Consider the following 15068-nt stretch of genomic DNA (forward strand, 5'->3'; position numbering starts at 1 on the left):
CAGTGACCACAAGGGAAAATTACAAAATACAGTTTCTGGATGGCCAGACAGAGAGAGACAGAGACAGAGACAGAGAGAGAGAGAGAGAGAGAGAGAGAAAGAGAGAGACAGGCGATAGATAGATAGATAGATAGATAGATAGATAGATAGCCAGACAGACAAGATAGATAGATAGATAGATAGATAGATAGATAGATAGATAGATAGATAGCCAGACAGACAACTGATAGACAGATAGACAGACAACTGATAGATAGACAGACAGATAGACAGACATACAGACAGACAACTGACAGACAAATAGATAGACAGACAGACAAACAACTGATAGGTGATAGACAGATAGATAGATAGACAGACAGACAGACAGACAGACAGACAGATAGACAGACAACTGAAAGACAGATAGATAGACAGACAGATAGACAGACAGACAGACAACTGATAGATGATAGACAGACAGACAGACAGACAACTGATAGACAGACAGATAGACAGACAGACAGATACTGATAGATGATAGACAGACAGACAGACAGACAGACAACTGATAGACAGATAGATAGACAGACAGACAGACAGACAACTGATAGACAGATAGATAGACAGACAGACAGACAACTGATAGACAGATAGACAGATAGACAGACAGACAGACAACTGATAGACAGATAGATAGACAGACAGACAGACAGATACTGATAGATGATAGACAGACAGACAGACAGACAGACAGACAACTGATAGACAGATAGATAGACAGACAGATAGACAGACAACTGATAGACAGATAGATAGACAGACAGATAGACAGACAGACAGACAACTGATAGACGATAGACAGATAGACAGACAGACAGACAACTGATAGACAGACAGATAGACAGACAGACAGACAACTGATAGACAGACAGACAGACAGATACTGATAGATGATAGACAGATAGACAGATAGACAGACAGACACACAACTGATAAATGATAGATAGACAGACAAACAGACAGACAACTGATAGATAGATAGACAGATAGATAGATAGATAGACAGACAGATACTGATAGATAGATAGACAGACAGACAGACAGAAGATAGATAGATAGATAGATAGATAGATAGATAGATAGATAGATAGATAGATAGATAGATAGAAGGACGGATGGGCACAGACAGACAGACAGACAGACAGACAACTGATAGATGATAGACAGATAGACAGACAGAGACAACTGATAGATAGACAGATAGATAGATATATAGATAGACAGTTAATTGATCGATAGATAGATAGATAGATAGATAGATAGATAGATAGATAGATAGATAGACAGACACACAGCAATAGAGAGATAGACAAATAGATAGACAGTCTAGTTTGTATCTAGTTTGATCGTCGTGTCGTATTGTGTAGTGATGAACACCCGGGGGCAGCAGTTATACGGGATGAAGCCGGGATTCACACCCGCCCTAATGCTGATCTGAGATCAAGGACTAGCTGCTTTAGGTGTCGCAGTTATAACTAGCAGCTGTCAACAGGAGGCGCGTGTCATCCATTTTATCACCTCTGTGTGATTGACAGGCAGACTGTTTTATACCACCTGTAGCACGACAAACACTCATACAAACCTGCTCAAGCTGTCACTCTATTTACATTGTGCTTGAGCGACGCGACGCACTTAACGCGTCCTGTCCGTTCTGTTGCGCTCATTCCTGATCACTTTCTTTGATAATAATGGTCGTGTTCTGATTTTTGTCGTCGATAGTGTAAACGGGGGTGTGAGTGAAGTTTAAGGCGGAAGTTGAACTTGCACTAGTGCGCGTCTGTCGCTCGATCTCATTCATGCGTTTGGGCGCTCGGACCTCCGCGTGTAAAACAGCCGGCGTTGTCTCGACGCGTTTATGAAGTTGCTGCGGTGGAAATAAATCAGATTGAGACAGATGAGCTCTTTTTACGGCGATAAGACTGCGTTAGGACTGGCTGAGGAGCTCAGTCAGGTGCACTGTCAGGATGAACTGGAGTTTGAGTATCTCTTTGAGTATGGATCCACAGCGGCACTTCAAGGTTTGTTTCACTGAACTTCTGTGTAAAATGTGTGTTGAAGAATAGAATTACTGTTACTATTAGAATAAATAATGTCTAGCTATTGAAACTTGCAAAGAAGTCGTAAACATGAGTTTGTGTGCTTGTGTTAATATAATACCTCAGTAAAAACCAAATGGGGACAGAAACGCCTACCTGGGAGGATTTTGAAAATTTTGCAATATATTAAGGGCATAGACATATTAATAGTAGAATATAATGTAATATATTAATATCATGTATATTTTTAGATTTTTATTATACGTTATTGTAGTTGTTGGTAAGAGTTTATTTATTTATTTTTGTTCACTTGTTGCCACTTGTTTTACAACAAAAGGTATTTACTTATAAAATCATATTTTTTATTTTTTATTTTATTTTTATTTTTATTTTTTAACAATCATTGCTCACAATACTGCTGGCGTTTTAGACAACAGTTGCATTTTTCCAAACACTTCCAAGCACATTTCATCTAAGACATGATATTTTGCACATCAGAAATGTAATTAATCTTTTAACCTAATCATGTACTTTATAATCTCAAAGTTACAGTAGATTGTGACCAAACGATCTTATCATTCACAGTTTTGATGTTGTACGTTAATGACACTTGAACTTGCTAGCGCAACATCACACATAATACCAAAACAGGACATGTGACAGAATGCAAATTTTGTGTGATCTACTACATACCCCAAAATGTGTAGAACACTACAGAGCACATTATGTAGAATCCTCTGTCCCATAATGCAATGCGACCTAACCTTTTATTTCCAGTGTGAAATCAGAACTCGTTTTAACAAAGTTTGTTTATTGGATTACCGAATGTGTAAAAAGTCAGTTTGTATACACAAAATTTGATTAAAAATGCAAAACAACTTTACTTATTTCCATAGAGTGCAACAGTCGTGTTCCGGAAGTAAAAAAAAACCCATTCATTTTCTCTATAGGGGATTAATTGTGAAATCATAACTTAAATGGGGACCTACGTTGAGCTACAAGGTTGTTAATCGATGGTGCATGCTTCTGTTGAAGTCCTCATTACACATTTAACTTATTTTTATAATAATCATGTTTAAAAGTGGAATGAAAAAATACACAGCTACACAAACTACATAGGAAACACAGCCGATGGCGTATTTTCATGCATTTTCTGCAATGAATGTTGTAATGAACATCCTGTGATCATTATTATGTAATTTGCAAAGTTTCATGTCCTGTACCTTTCGTCCTGTACATTTTGTTCGATTTTCAAAAACGCTTCACTGCATAGCTAGTTGGTTTGGTTCATGGCTTTTAACTCCTAGACAAAGACTTTTTAAAAATCACTTTGGGAACAATAATTCTGGAAGCAAGGCCGGTACTATTGCCACTTTCAGAATGTGTTGTCAGTTGAAATGTTTAGTGTTGCATACAGTATACTATTACTTATTTTTAAACACTGTTATTGAATCTGAATTTAATTAAAATTAGACAGACCTGAATTGAACTGAATAACAATCTGTACAGCTGCTTATAGCTAAATTCAGCTTGTGTCATAATTTCAAGAATTTTGCACAATTACTGAACCAAACTGGATTGACTTGATCTTAATAATGACTATTTTCTTCTGTAGAGCTGCTTTATAGTTGAACTGAGTTTGCTTCGTAACTAATGAATTTTGTAACAGATTACTGCTGGGCAGATTACTAAAATGTAATCTGATTACAAATTACATGATAAAGTTTGTAGTCTCTAATGTAATCTAGATTACTCATTTTAGGTAACATATTCTGACTACTTTTGGATTACTTTTAGGTTACTTTTGACCTAAGTTGTCAAAAGTATAGATTTGAATTGGTTTATAAAACGAATAAAATATATTCTGTTCTTTATCAATGTCATAGAAAGTGTTAAACTTTACATTACTCCAGGGTTTCCCAAACTAGGATATATTTTTTATTTGTGCCCATATTTATGGTTTGCAAATTAATTTACATGACATTTACATGGTCATTCTATATTATGAATGTTCAAAGCTAAACGATATGATGCAGCAGAATTATTTTTTTTTTTAGAAAGGTATTGTAAAATTAGGGAGAACCAATAAATTCTGAATAATTTTTTGCCATTGTGTGAATAATCTGTAATTATGTAGTCCACAAAAAGTAACTGTAATCTGATTATTAGATTTTATTATTAAATTGAGGTGACTAACAACACTTTTGTCTTCTGTAGACCTGCTTCACAGCTAAACAGAGTTTGCTTCATAACTAATAAACTTTGCAACATTCATACTGTTATTGAACTTAACTGAACAAACATTGAAATTGACCTGAATGTTGACACTGTTATCTTTTTAAAGCTGTTTAAAAGATTAGTTCACTTCCAGAACAAAATTTGCAGATAATGTAGTCACTCCCTTGTCATCAAAGATGTTCATGACTTTCTTTCTTTAGTCGTAAATTAAATTAAATTAAATTAAATTATGTTTTTCTGAGGAAAACATTTCAGGATTTCTCTCCATGTAATAGACTTCTGTGGTGCCCCCAAATCTGAACTTCCAAAATGCATTTAAACATAATTGTGTTTAATTAATTATGTTTAAATGCATTAATTATGTTAAGCTGCATTTAAACATAATTATGTTTTTGAGGAAAACATTTCAGGATTTCTCTCCATATAATGGATTTCTATGGTGCCCCAAATTTGAACTTCCAAAATACAGTTTAAATACAGCTTCAAAGGGCTCTAAACGATCCCAGCCTAGGATTAAGGTTTCTTATCAAAAAAAAAAAAAAAAAGGCAATTTATATATTTTTTTCTGGTCATGACAGTTAGGGTACGTCTAGAAATTCCCAACTAATTTTCTCCTCCAACTTCAAAATCGTCGCTGTTTTTACCTTTTTTTTTTTTTTTTTTTTTTTTTTTTTTTTTTTTCGTTTGATCGTCTTTACATGTTCACTTTGAAAACTCTGGGTTGATACTTCTGCAGCGATGCAGGACAATTTTAAAGTTGGAGAAGAAAATGATATGGGAGTTTTTAGACGTACCCTAACTGTCATGACCGGAAAAAGAGTTCACACAGAGTTCACACAGAGCTAGATGAGACAAGCATTTGAGGTTAAAAAGTATAAAAACTGTTAAAAAAAATAAAATAATCGATCGTTTCGCTAGATAAGACCCTTTTCCCTCGGCTGAGATTGTTTAGAGCCCTTTGAAGCTGCATTCAAACTACGTTTTGGAAGTTCAAATTTGGGGCACCATAGAAGTCCATTATATGGAGAGAAATCCTGAAATGTTTTCCTCAAAAAACATATTTTTTTTTACGAATGAAGAAATACATGAACATCCTGAACCTGTAAATTTTTGTTCTGGAAGTGAACTAATCCTTTAACTGCTTAAATTGTATTTAGTGTTACTTTTAGTATTTATTTGCTTGTTTATTACTATAAAGCTGCTTTTAAACTTTTAAATTAGATTTTAAATAGTAGGCAGCATGCCTTGTTTACTGAGTTTTTGGGACACTCTTACCTATTTAGTGTCTGTTGTTTGTTTGTTACAGATGATCAAAGCATCTCCTCGCACAAAGACCTCATCTCTTCTCCCGGCCTTTCCTATCCTGTGGAGGAAGCTCAGCCGTACGGTATTAAACCGTGTGCGGCTTCCTTCACCGAGCTCAGCGCCGAAGGTCTCTCAGGCTACGAGCAGCTGGAGCCGAAGGGCTTCCTGGAGAACATCCGACCCAACAGCCAGGCCTTGAGCCCCCGAATCGAGATCACACCCTCCCGCGAGCACTATAGCCATGGTCGAGACTCGCTCCAGAACCATCTCATAAACACCAGCCCCAGTCCCGGTCTCACCGTGCCAGGTCACGACCCTTTGGCCTACCGGGAGCCGCAGTGCCTGAGTCCCGCCAGCAGCAACTCATCCACCTCCTGGCACTCGGAGAACCTCTCGCCCTGGGCTTCCCCTTGCGTTTCGCCCAGCAACAGCCAAGCGGCTGGAGAACTTTGCCCACGCCTCCAGGGCGTCCACACGGGTTCCCCTCGAACCAGTCCGGGCACTTCTCCGCGAACCAGCCTGGCCGAGGACGGCTGCGTGGGGCCGCGCTCTCCTTCGCCCCGGCCCGGCTCGCGTTCCACCTCCCCTCTATGCAAACGCACCTACGACATGTACAGAAACCTGGTGCCGGTGGCCCGTTCGCGCAGCCCGTCGCCCCACGGAGGTCACGAAGAGCATCACGCCCACCATTATGGCTCCAATAACATCTCAGGGGTCATGAATGGCTTTGGCGCTGCCCAAGCTAGTTCCATTCCTACCAAAATCGTGAAGACCAACCAGCAGGCCTACTCGGTTTACCCTGACAACCACACTGAGAGCTACCTGGTGTCGTGTGACCAGGATGTGAAGACCAAACCTGGCCCTGAACCGTTCTTCGTAATCCCTCAAATTTGGCCCAAACAGCTGGTGCCTGGAATATGCAGGTAAATGTTTGCTCAAGTGTCATAATTTTTCTTCAATGCAGGGTTTGAAGATAGTTTGTCGTCATTACAGTTTGGTAAAGATAGAAATTTACAGCTCTTGTGGTACATGTAACCCCTTTTATGGGTATCAATATTAATACTGATCTAGAAAGTAGGGTTATCGGTGACTGATATTTAAACGATATCCGGATATATCCATGATTATATTTAATAAAAACAAATTCTTAATTAAAAAAAAAAAAAAAAAAATTAAAAATTAAAATTAATTTGATGTAAATTAAGTAAAGTTCATGGACAGTAAGTTTTATTTTTAAATGTTTATTTAAAAAAAAGGCAATTACGCAGATAATTTTAAATATTAAATTATTTAAATATTAAACAAAGCAATTAAATAAATATACATTTAATGTAATATTAATAACATATAAAATAAAATCAGTTTATGGTCAGTAAGTTTTTTTGTTTATTTATTTATTTATTTATTAAGTTTTTTGGGGGAAGAAAGGCAATTGTGCCCCCAATAATTTTTATAATATTTAATCATTTAAATATTAAACAAAACAATTAAATAAATATACATTTAACATTTAATATACATTTCATATAAAATTTAAAAATAAAGTTGATGGACAGTAAGGTTTTTTAAAAAATGTTTTTGTCTAAAAAGGCAATTATGCCCCAGTTTAAATTATTAAATGATTTAAATATTAAACAAAACACTGAAATAAATATACATTTAATATAATATTAACATCATATAAAAATACAAAATGAATAAAGTTTATGGTCCATAAGTTTTTTTTTTTTTTTTTTTTTTTAAAGATCAGATCTATTTAAATATTAAACAAAGCACTTAAATAAATATGCATTTAATATAATTTTAATTTCATATAAAATGTAAAAATAAATTAAGTTTATGGACAGTAATTTTTGTTTTTTAAATGTTTTTGGAAAAAAAGGCAATTTTGCCCCCAGTAATTTTAAATATTAAGTTATGTAAATATTAAACTAAACAATTAAATAAATATAAATGTAATAGACTATTAATATCATCTAAAACAAATAAATAGGTTTATGTTATGAGTTTTTTTTTTTTAATGATTTTGGGAAAAAGGCAATTATGTCCACGATAATTTTAAATATTGATTTTTTTTTTTTAAATATAAAACAAATAAGTACATATAAATTGAATATAATATTAATATCATATAAAAATAAATAAATAAATAGTTTACGGTCAGTAGGATTTTTTTTTTTTTAATGAAAAAAAGGGCAGTTATGCCCCTGATAAGTTTAAATATTAAATATCAAAAATATCATTTAATATAGTATTAATATAATATAAAAAATTCTAATATAAAAGAATAATAAAAATAGCAAAATCAGTTGTGGTCAGTGACATTTAATATTGATATTAATAATCAATATTAATGTTAAAAAAAAGATAAAATATGATTTATGGGCAGTAAGTTTTTTTTCTTTTAGGTTTTTGGAAAAAAAATAGGCAATTATGCCCTCAGAAACTGCATTTATTTTATATAAATACAGTAAAAACAATCAATCAATTTTACAATTTTAAATAAGTTTTCTAGTTTAATATATATATTTTCAGCATTATTCAGTGTCACGTGATCCTTTAGAAATCATTCTAATGTGTTGATTTGCTGCTCAAGAAACATTTATTTGAAATAGAAATCTTCTGTAACACTATAATGTCTTTACTGTCCCTTTTGATCAATTTAATTCATCCTTGCTGTATAAAAGTATTATTTAAAAACAAAAAATCTAACTGACCCCAAGCTATAAAGATGTTTGCAATTTGACCTGGTATCAGTGGCAGAGTCTTATTACTTATATAAGATGGCATGTTCTGCAAAACCCTCCATGGCTCACGTACCTGCTGCTCTTTTCATGCTACGACTCGGATATGTGAAGCAAATGAGCATGACTATCATCTTTCATCTGTCCCAGCATCCCCGTGGCCTCCCTGCCCCCTCTGGAGTGGCCTCTGCCCAGCCGCACCGATCAGTATGAGCTGCACATCGAGGTGCAGCCCAAACCGCACCACAGGGCTCACTACGAGACCGAGGGCAGCCGCGGGGGCGGTCAAGGCCCCTACCGGAGGACACCCGGTGGTCCAGGTTGGTGTTCGTTCTGTCTCGTCTCACTAGACGTGCGTGTGAAGGTATTTCCTAGTCATTATGCAGCGCGAGGTGATTTTGCCCCAGGTCAGGGCTATGAAAATGGCCTTCTGCTCGTCAGTGTGTTGTCCGTGCTTTTATCAATCCCCACACAAATGAACGCGCTCATTCATTAGTGGTGCGTGCTAAGACGAGCAGCACTGCTCTTATTGCTCATGCTTATGGTCAGGGATTTTCTTCTTTTTTTTTTCCCTAAAATCCCTAATCATAATTATGTAAATGTCAGCTTGTAACTCATTAAGATACAGAAGTGAGACCTCAGATAATGCAGATTGTTAAGCCTAGACTTTGTGTTTGAATAACAGTTTGAGCAACACATAGAACACCCTATCAACCACTAAGCAACACCTTATAAACCTCCCAGAACACCCTAGCAACACTGCTTATTTTATTTTATATTTTGTTTTATTTTATTATTTTAAAAATATTTTTGTATTACTTTTGTATAACTACTAATTATTTATTCTAGATTTTATTTTATTTAATTGCATTTTGTAAAAAATATTTTTAAAAATATATTGATCTATTTGAATTTTTTTACATTGTTTATGTGTGTGTATTTTACTTTTTTTAAATCGTTAATTTATTTTATAGATGCCATTTTTTTTTAAAATTGTAATTGTAATCTTTTTGTTATTATTTTACCTCTTAAATTCTATTTTACTAATTGCATTATAAATATAAAAAATATATTAAAAATTGCATTCTAAATACAAAAAAAAAACATTTTTTATTGTATTACTTTTTACTTTTTACATATATATGTGTGTGTGTGTGTGTGTGTGTATATATAAAAATTTTATTCATTTTATATTATACTAATTATTTAATATAGTTGTTTTATGTTATATATTATCCTAAATATTTATTTAGTTCGTTTTAAATTAATTGCAATTTTTTTTTAATTTAATTGTATTAATTTTATTTTATTAATTGCATTTTTAAAAATATATATATATATATATATATATACATGTATCTCATTTATATATTTTTTTAGTTATTTTTTTATTTAATTGTATTGATTTTATTTTATTAATTGCATTTTTGTAAATATATTTTTTTATTTGTATTACTTTTTACATTTTATTTTGTTTTTACAATTGTTTTCATTTTTATTTATTATATATATTTTATACATATATTTTATTATATATTTTAAACATTTTATTTATTTATTTTTAAAAAATTGACTTTTTTTAGATTTTTTATTTAAGTGTATTTTTAAAAATAAGTATTTTTATTAGTATTACTTTTATTAGTCTTATTATTTTTGCATTTATTTGTTTTTACAATTATTTGCATTTTTACTTTTTTATATATAGTTTATACATATATTTTATTATATATTTTAAACATTAAATTAATTTTTTTATTTTTTTATTATATTGATTTTATTTTATTTATTGCATTTTTAAAAATATGTATTTTTATTAGTATTACTTTTTACTTTTTTTGCATTTATTTGTTTTTACAATTATCTGCATTTTTACTTTGTTATATATATTTTATACATATGTTATTATATATTTTAAACATTCATTTATTTATTTATGTTTTCTGGTCATTTTTATTTTGTCATAGAGAGTTCAGTGGAAGAGGGTTTTGCTTCCAGATTTGCTTTTAGATTGCTTCATTCTCTTCAGGAAGTTGTGTTTATACGGAGCTTTTACAGACACAGTAATGGCAGCTGTATTCTGAAGACACATGATATTGCTCAGTTTGTTTACCATCGAGAGTTTGATGTTGCTCGGGTAACAGTTTATATGAAAGCCCTCTTGTTGCTTTTTGCTCTCTCAGTGTAAACCATCTTTAATGGTCTTGTTAGCGGAGCGGCCAGCATCCTTCCGATGTCAGCGCTCTGCTAAAGATTGGAGACTGCCTTGGCAAAGCCAAAATGTTTAATGCTTTCCATTCCCTGGCGCTGGCTGTGGTCAGTGCAGGCCGCGCTGGCCAATCACGTGGCGGGAGTTGCTCAGGACTGCTCCTTCCTCTACTTTACTTTTCCGACCTCACCGCTGACTCACTGCTCGCCAGCTGCCATGGCAACCAGGTTCTCAGATGGCCCATGGAAACGGCCGTGTTTACTCAGTCTCGTACCGGACTCACTCCCTCGCTCACTCACTCACCTGTACCGTAAAGACAAGCATTTAGACTCTTCATGCAGGATGACAGGATTTATAGAATTCTGCGGTCAGAATCAACTAAACCTTATGCTGCTAGTAAAAACTTTTGTTTCAAAATAGTAATAGTAAATAGTAATATGTATGTCCTTAAACATTTGTTTGTTTGTGTTTGTTTGTGTATTTAAAATTTTTTAAAAATATCTACTTTTTTCTTACTTATTACTTAAGTAATACTTATTTATGTTATTACATACTTATTGATATGACATTCATCCCATAATATTATATATAAAACCTATTTTATATATAAACCTATTTTCTTAAAACTTTATTTATTCATTCATTTTAATTTGTTTAATTTAATTTAATTTAATTTGGGGTGACATATTGATAAATATTGATCAATTTTCTTAAAACTTTATTTATTTAATTATTTATTTATAGGGATGAAATACAACTTTCACCCCCAGAATATTTCTCAGTTTTCTTACAAATTTATTTATTTATTTATTTTAGGATGACATATAACTTTCACCCCCAGAATATTGATACATTTTCTTAAAACTTTTAAATTTAATTTAATTTAATTTAATTTAATTTAATTTAATTTAATTTAATTTATTTTGGGATGACATATAACGTTCTCCCCCAGAATACTGATCAATTTTCTTAAAACTTTATTTATTTATTTATTTATTTATTTTGATTTAATTTAATTTGATTTATCTTGGGGTGACATATAACTTTCAATTTCTTTAATTATTTATTTATAGGGATGAAATACAACTTTAACCCCCAGAATATTTCTCAATTTTCGTACATATTTATTTATTTATTTATTTATTTATTTATTTTAGTATGACATATAACTTTCACTTGAGTTCATCTGATTTTTGATTGCAGACTTTAGTATATTGACAAATCTGAGCACAGACGCTCTAGAGGAGACATTATTGAGCTCTTTTCCTTAGATGAAACTTCTGAGAAGCAGGAGATTTAAGCATACGTGTTAAAGAGATCTCATTTATGATTAGTCCTTCTCAGATGGTGCTTTTAAGCAAGACTTTCCTCATATTCTCATATTAAAAAAAAGGCAACTAAATTTCAATTTTACTAGGTCACTAAACCTAGTACTACCTGCAGTTCACTTGCTCCAACTGCACACAATGCAGCCCACATACCTGAAGCAACATTGTTGTTTACCAATTTTGTCCACCAGATATGAGAGTTGACACATGCCCTGCTCAATGTGCTTTTGAACTCCAGAGTAAATTTAGCTGCATCTTCATGCTCTGTGGTTTCTGCACGCTTCCTTCCGATCTAGACACTTTTTTTTTTTTTTTTTTTTTTTTTTTATAAGTGCACGTCTAATTTGTTACTTGCGTTTTTTGTGTCATCTGCTTTCAGTGTTGACACTGCTTGTACAGTCGTGTCATGCTGATTTGAATACTTTCAGTAAATCACAAATGATCCAACTAACGATACTAACCATGGTCAGTTTTCCCATCAGTCGCTTGCGAAGGAAGCAGCTGAAATGTAGTCATTTTGAAAGCGTCTAATACTTTCAATTATCGTGTAATCTGTCTTGTGTGGTTTTGACACAAACTGATATATTAACAAACTGATTTATTAATTCCATTTTTTTAAAATATAAATATAAAAGATAAAAAACGTTTCTTCAAATTTTACATTTATAAAATATATTTTTATTTATATTACTTGTTATTTTGATTTATTAACTGCAGTTAAATATATGCAGTTAATAAATCAAAATAACAACTATATAAATAAAAATATATAAATTATTTATAAATTTTAGTTTTTTTTATTATTATTTTGAAATGTTTACTTTTAATTTTTTTTTTATGACCCAAAGTGACCCAAATTTCAATAGGAAATGTCAACACAGTATTCTTTTTTATTAATTGCATTAAAAAAAAAAAAAAAAAAAAAAAAAAAAAAATATATATATATATATATATATATATATTTAAACTACTTTTAAATATTACACTTAAAAAAAAAAATTTATTTGTATAACTTGTTACTTTGATTTTATTAATTGCATTTATTGAATTGCAAATAAGCAAAATTGTACAGTTATTATTGTTATTTTTTTTTTTATTTTTTTTTTTTTACATTTTATTGTATTTTACTTGTTAGAATCTTTTTCATGTCGTTATCATGGTTATGGTTATCATGGTTTCATGGTGGTCATTTTTATTTTTTTACATTTTTAAAATTTATTTTATCAGATATGTCAACACACATAAAAGTGAGGTTGGGATTTTCATTGCCATTTTCAAGGCTTGCATGTTTAATACCAAGTTTGTGTTTGCAGAGATCATCAAAGTGCCCTTAAGCAATGCATTTATCTCTAATTGTAGGGATTGTCCCTACAATTAGTTTATTACAAGTAGTTTAAATGGAAAAGTTAAGCTCTCTAAATGATCAAGCAGCTTTTTCAGCCTCATATTATATAAAAACTGGTCGTTTTCCTACACAAAGCCCTTAAATTCCCCCTTAAATTACAGTCTCTGTGAAATACATTAAGTTATAATGCAGCTATATAAAGGCTGTTTTGTTGTGCACCTTATCTTGCCCATCTACAACAAAATGACAAGGCCATAGTTGTTTTTCTCATTGGGCTTGCCATGTTTTGCATATGAAAATGTGACCCATTTGCCTCTGTGTCGGGCAGGATTTGAAAGCCCTCCTGAATTATTAACCTTCAGTGCAGGAATTCAGACAACAAACCAAGATGCATTAGTGCAATCTCACATTAATCTGCATATGCATGGTTTGTTTTTACAATTAGGCTCTGTATTATTTCCAAACTCATTCAGATTTTGGTTTGAACTTGAAATTTATCTTCCACGATCAATCGGATGACACTGGAAGGATCCGTAGGCCACAAAGCTTGCCGCAGTTTGAGCTCGCGAGTGACTGATGGGTTTCCTGTCGAGTTTAAGGAGATGAGAAGATGTTTGCAGACTGCACACGCCCTTCTGGCAGGAGTTCAAGGTTTCTGGAAATGCTAATGTTTCCAGCAGGTCTCCGCTTCCCAACCAGGAGAGCAGATCTTCGCTAAAAGAGCTGCTAAAAAAAGCTTGTTGCGTATGTGCGTCTGAGGTCCTGCTGATGTTTAGTTTTTTAAAGAGATAGTTCACCTAAAAATGAAAATTACCCTATGATTTACTCACCCTCAAGCCATATGACTTTCTTCTTCCACGAATACAATCAGAGTTATGTTAAAAAATGTCCTGGCTCTTTCAAGCTTTATAATGGCAGTGAATGGGTGTTGAGATTTTGAAGCCCAAAAAGTGCATTCATCCATCATAAAAGTACTCCACACAGCTGTGGGGTGTTAATAAAGGCCTTGTGAAGTGAATTGATGTGTTTGTGTAAGAAAAATATCCATATTTTAAACTTTGTAGCTTACGCTAACTGACGTACGTGTGTCCCGGAGCCATGCAGTGTACTTTTTATGATGGATGGATGCACTTTTTTGGGCTTAAAAATCTCAACAGCCATTCACTGCCATTATAAAGCTTGTAAGAGCCAGGACTTTTTTAAATATATCTCTGATTGTATTCGACTGAAAGAAGAAAGTCATTTACACCTAGGATGGCTTCAGGGTGAGTAAATCATGGGGTTATTTTCATATTTGGGTCAACTATACCTTTAAGTTCATTTTTTATTTGCAGATGTTTCATAGTTAACGCAATTTAAAAATAAATAAATAATTAAATTTCCAAAAAATCTACAGTGGCATGTGAAAGTTTGGGAACCGCTTGCAGAATCTGTGAAAATGTGAATAATTTTAACAAAATAACAGAGATGCAAATGCATGTTATTTTTTATTTGTGGTTTGTGAACAGAAGGCAATATGTCAATTTTAGCGAATCAGCACGCTGTATTCAGGTCGGGTGACAAGGCTACTTTCACTTTGAATAGACGCGCTAACTGAGAGGAGTTTTGTCAAAGATGAAGTGATTGAGGATGGATAAATAAACTTGATGAACCCCTGATATCTTCTTCAGGGCGTAAAATGAAAATAAAAGCTGCTATTATTAAGAGAGCAAGTTGAGTTTAACAGTAGGCCAAAACATCAAAAAGCAGGACAAATATAATGTTTTATACATTTTTTGTACTTCAATACATTTATTCAGCAAGAAAGCATATTCTATTATAGAT

The 15068-nt window shown here is 32.7% G+C and overlaps 1 protein-coding gene across 1 annotated transcript in view; it reads left to right on the forward strand.

Annotated features, from left to right (window-relative positions):
- The first annotated feature begins 1608 nt into the window (after nucleotides 1-1608).
- Nucleotides 1609-15068, forward strand: part of nfatc2a (nuclear factor of activated T cells 2a) — a 37864-nt gene continuing 24404 nt past the window's right edge. The window contains 4 exon segments of the mRNA XM_051096993.1: nucleotides 1609-2060; nucleotides 5623-6544; nucleotides 8516-8642; nucleotides 8644-8685. Coding sequence (XP_050952950.1) covers nucleotides 1937-2060; nucleotides 5623-6544; nucleotides 8516-8642; nucleotides 8644-8685 — 1215 coding nt within the window. The 5' untranslated portion in view covers nucleotides 1609-1936.

This window comes from Labeo rohita, chromosome 23 (assembly GCF_022985175.1).
Source record: "Labeo rohita strain BAU-BD-2019 chromosome 23, IGBB_LRoh.1.0, whole genome shotgun sequence".
In the NCBI taxonomy this organism is placed as follows: Eukaryota; Metazoa; Chordata; class Actinopteri; order Cypriniformes; family Cyprinidae; genus Labeo; species Labeo rohita.